Below are 2,403 nucleotides of genomic sequence, written 5' to 3'. Positions count from 1 at the left end.
TGTGTGTGGAAATATTTTGTAAAGTAAAAAAAGACTTCACACATACATATGCATATACCCACACACGTATCTAGTTTTTTTCCCTTACCCTGGCAACTTTTAGTCCATTTAAATTACAATTTATTTACAATTAAAATGACTACCTAGACTTTTTTGTTTATTTAAAAGCCAATGAAGATGTCACAGATTTGAACAGGTATTCTGAGATGTAAGATATTACAAAAAATATTTTCTTCCCCAAAGCAACAGAATTTACGATTTTAAAAGAGGAGAATCAATTAAAATCTAGCAATAGATTTCAAAGCTGTTACCTTAGATCTTCAAGTCATTTGCAACAGCCATACCTTAGACAAGATTCCCAGTTGGAGGGAAATTAAAACACTAGTTGAATGATATTGTGCTAGAACTTCTTTGTCAGCAACCTCCCTCACAACCAATTTGGGCATGACTTTCACACCTCAAGGGATTAAAAAATGTTTATTTAACTTGTAAAAACTATTTCTTCAGTTGCATTGTGTATCTATATGCCAGCTCTGTTTGACCTTACCATTTACCAACCTGAGCTAGTAACTAAATTCAAAAGTATATCTAGCAAAATAAGACTTTAATCTGTATATCTAGCAAAATATGACATTAACCTGTGTATCTAAGTACATTGCCCTACATACATACACTTTCAACATATAATTTGCATTTTAAATAATTATACTAAATTATTACTATAATTAGCATAATTATTATAAGTTATACTCTTTGCAAAATAGCTATGTGCAATCAAATAACCAAATTATTATATTGTTCCAAGTCTTAGACTAAATCAATGTGATGTTGATTATCTAAACCAGAAGACAGGTAACAGAATTACTTTGGTCAGTGAAATGAAATCTTTGTTTTTTTTTTTTTTCTAACATAACTGGTATTCCAATGCAAGTATACACTAGTTATTTATATGTTACTGTCATAATATTTTTTAAGTACACAGGTCCTGGAAAAAGAGACATCCATCCAACATTAAAATCAGTGCTTTCAGTGGAGAGAGAGAGAGGTCACACAAAACATGTAAGTAAACAAAAATAAAACACAAGTCCATTGAATCCATGATAAGGAAGTACAAAATATTTTACATTGATCCTCCTCTTCATTGACTCCTTCTTAGGCAGAGAAGTCTCCTGATTGGTTGCTGGAACTTAGAATTACTCCAGATCATTATAACCGAGTGACCAGAGGGATATGCTGCCATAATATCCTTCACCACAAAGAAGCAATGACTTCCATAAGGAATACTGAATGTCATATTTGCCATGAAGGCACCAAAGTAAGAAATAAAGAAGCAAAAGAATGTTATCACTGTTCTTAATGCATTAATATGGGCTTCAGTCCTGGTGTTTCTAAAACCAAGAGGTCCATTTTGCATCCGATGAGTGTGCTTGTAGAGAGAAATGAATAATATAACAGTGCATATTATAAATATGGTCAGAGGAAATATTAATGCCAAGTTGACGAGAAGAACTTCATTAATTTGCTTTGTGTTGAGTTTAGTCCTCTTAGCTGTGGCATTCCTGAGGACATCAATATCCACAATTTTAGGGTAATCCACCTCGACACACAGAGCTGCAATGCTCACAGAGGTCAGCAGGCTTCCCAGAAGCATCCAAGGCATTAACTTTGAGATCCTGACTTTCAGCCAAAGAAAACAGGACTGGGTAAAGCCTGTAACCTTGAGGCAGTAAAATAGAGAGAGACAGGTGGCAAACCAGAGACTGACAGAGCTGAAAAACATCCAAAAAAACAGCATTGGTGTACCATAAATTTTTGTGCTATAAAAGAGTGGAAAGAACACTGAGAAAAAACCTTGTACCATTAACACCGTCTGTAGACCAAATCTAGATATCCCTATACATACGAACAGGAGTTGCATTGGTGTTAGCTTTCTGCTTTTGACCAATTCATTACAGTTGATGATTATAAGAAATCCATTTACTGTAACCCCTGTGATAAATTCTGCTGACATGATGATAACATGAGGAATACCTGACAAAGAGATCATGTTTCCTACCACAAATCTTAGCTTTTCCTTGTGGACACTGTTCCACACCTCCTCCAGATGATCTTGCAGATAGAAGCATACAGCATTGAGAAATGTGACCCTCTGCCAACTCCTGGGTCATAAGCAGAGTGAATCTAGAGTCTACACTAGACTTCTTCCTTAAGGAAGAGAATCAGAGGGAGTACTTGTTAAATCTGATGCCCTTTATTCAAAACGGTGGGAATGTAAATCCAAAGATTTGAATGATGGTAAAGTATTCCAATTACATCCTGACAAAAACTATCATGTTGACATTATTCAGTTCTCACAATTACTCAATTATATTAAAAAATCTGATTATAAATGTTTTATTTAGG

General features: G+C 34.5%; 1 protein-coding gene across 1 annotated transcript; it reads right to left on the bottom strand.

Moving 5' to 3' along the window:
• Positions 1–831: 831 nt before the first annotated feature.
• Positions 832–2,047, bottom strand: LOC123334883 (taste receptor type 2 member 7-like). The gene has a single exon (XM_044947205.2). It carries the CDS (start codon positions 2,045–2,047, stop codon positions 1,139–1,141), a length of 909 nt encoding a protein of 302 aa, XP_044803140.1. The 3' UTR covers positions 832–1,138.
• Between the last annotated feature and the right edge of the window lie 356 nt (positions 2,048–2,403).

This window comes from Bubalus bubalis, chromosome 8, assembly GCF_019923935.1.
Source record: "Bubalus bubalis isolate 160015118507 breed Murrah chromosome 8, NDDB_SH_1, whole genome shotgun sequence".
NCBI classification, from domain to species: Eukaryota; Metazoa; Chordata; class Mammalia; order Artiodactyla; family Bovidae; genus Bubalus; species Bubalus bubalis.
Note: the sequence above shows the minus strand (reverse complement) of the source record. Positions and strands in the feature narration are given on the sequence as shown.

Excerpts from the sequence above, each read along its gene's own strand:
- LOC123334883 (XM_044947205.2), bottom strand. The coding sequence starts at position 2,047 with ATGATCTCTTTGTCAGGTATTCCTCATGTTATCATCATGTCAGCAGAA.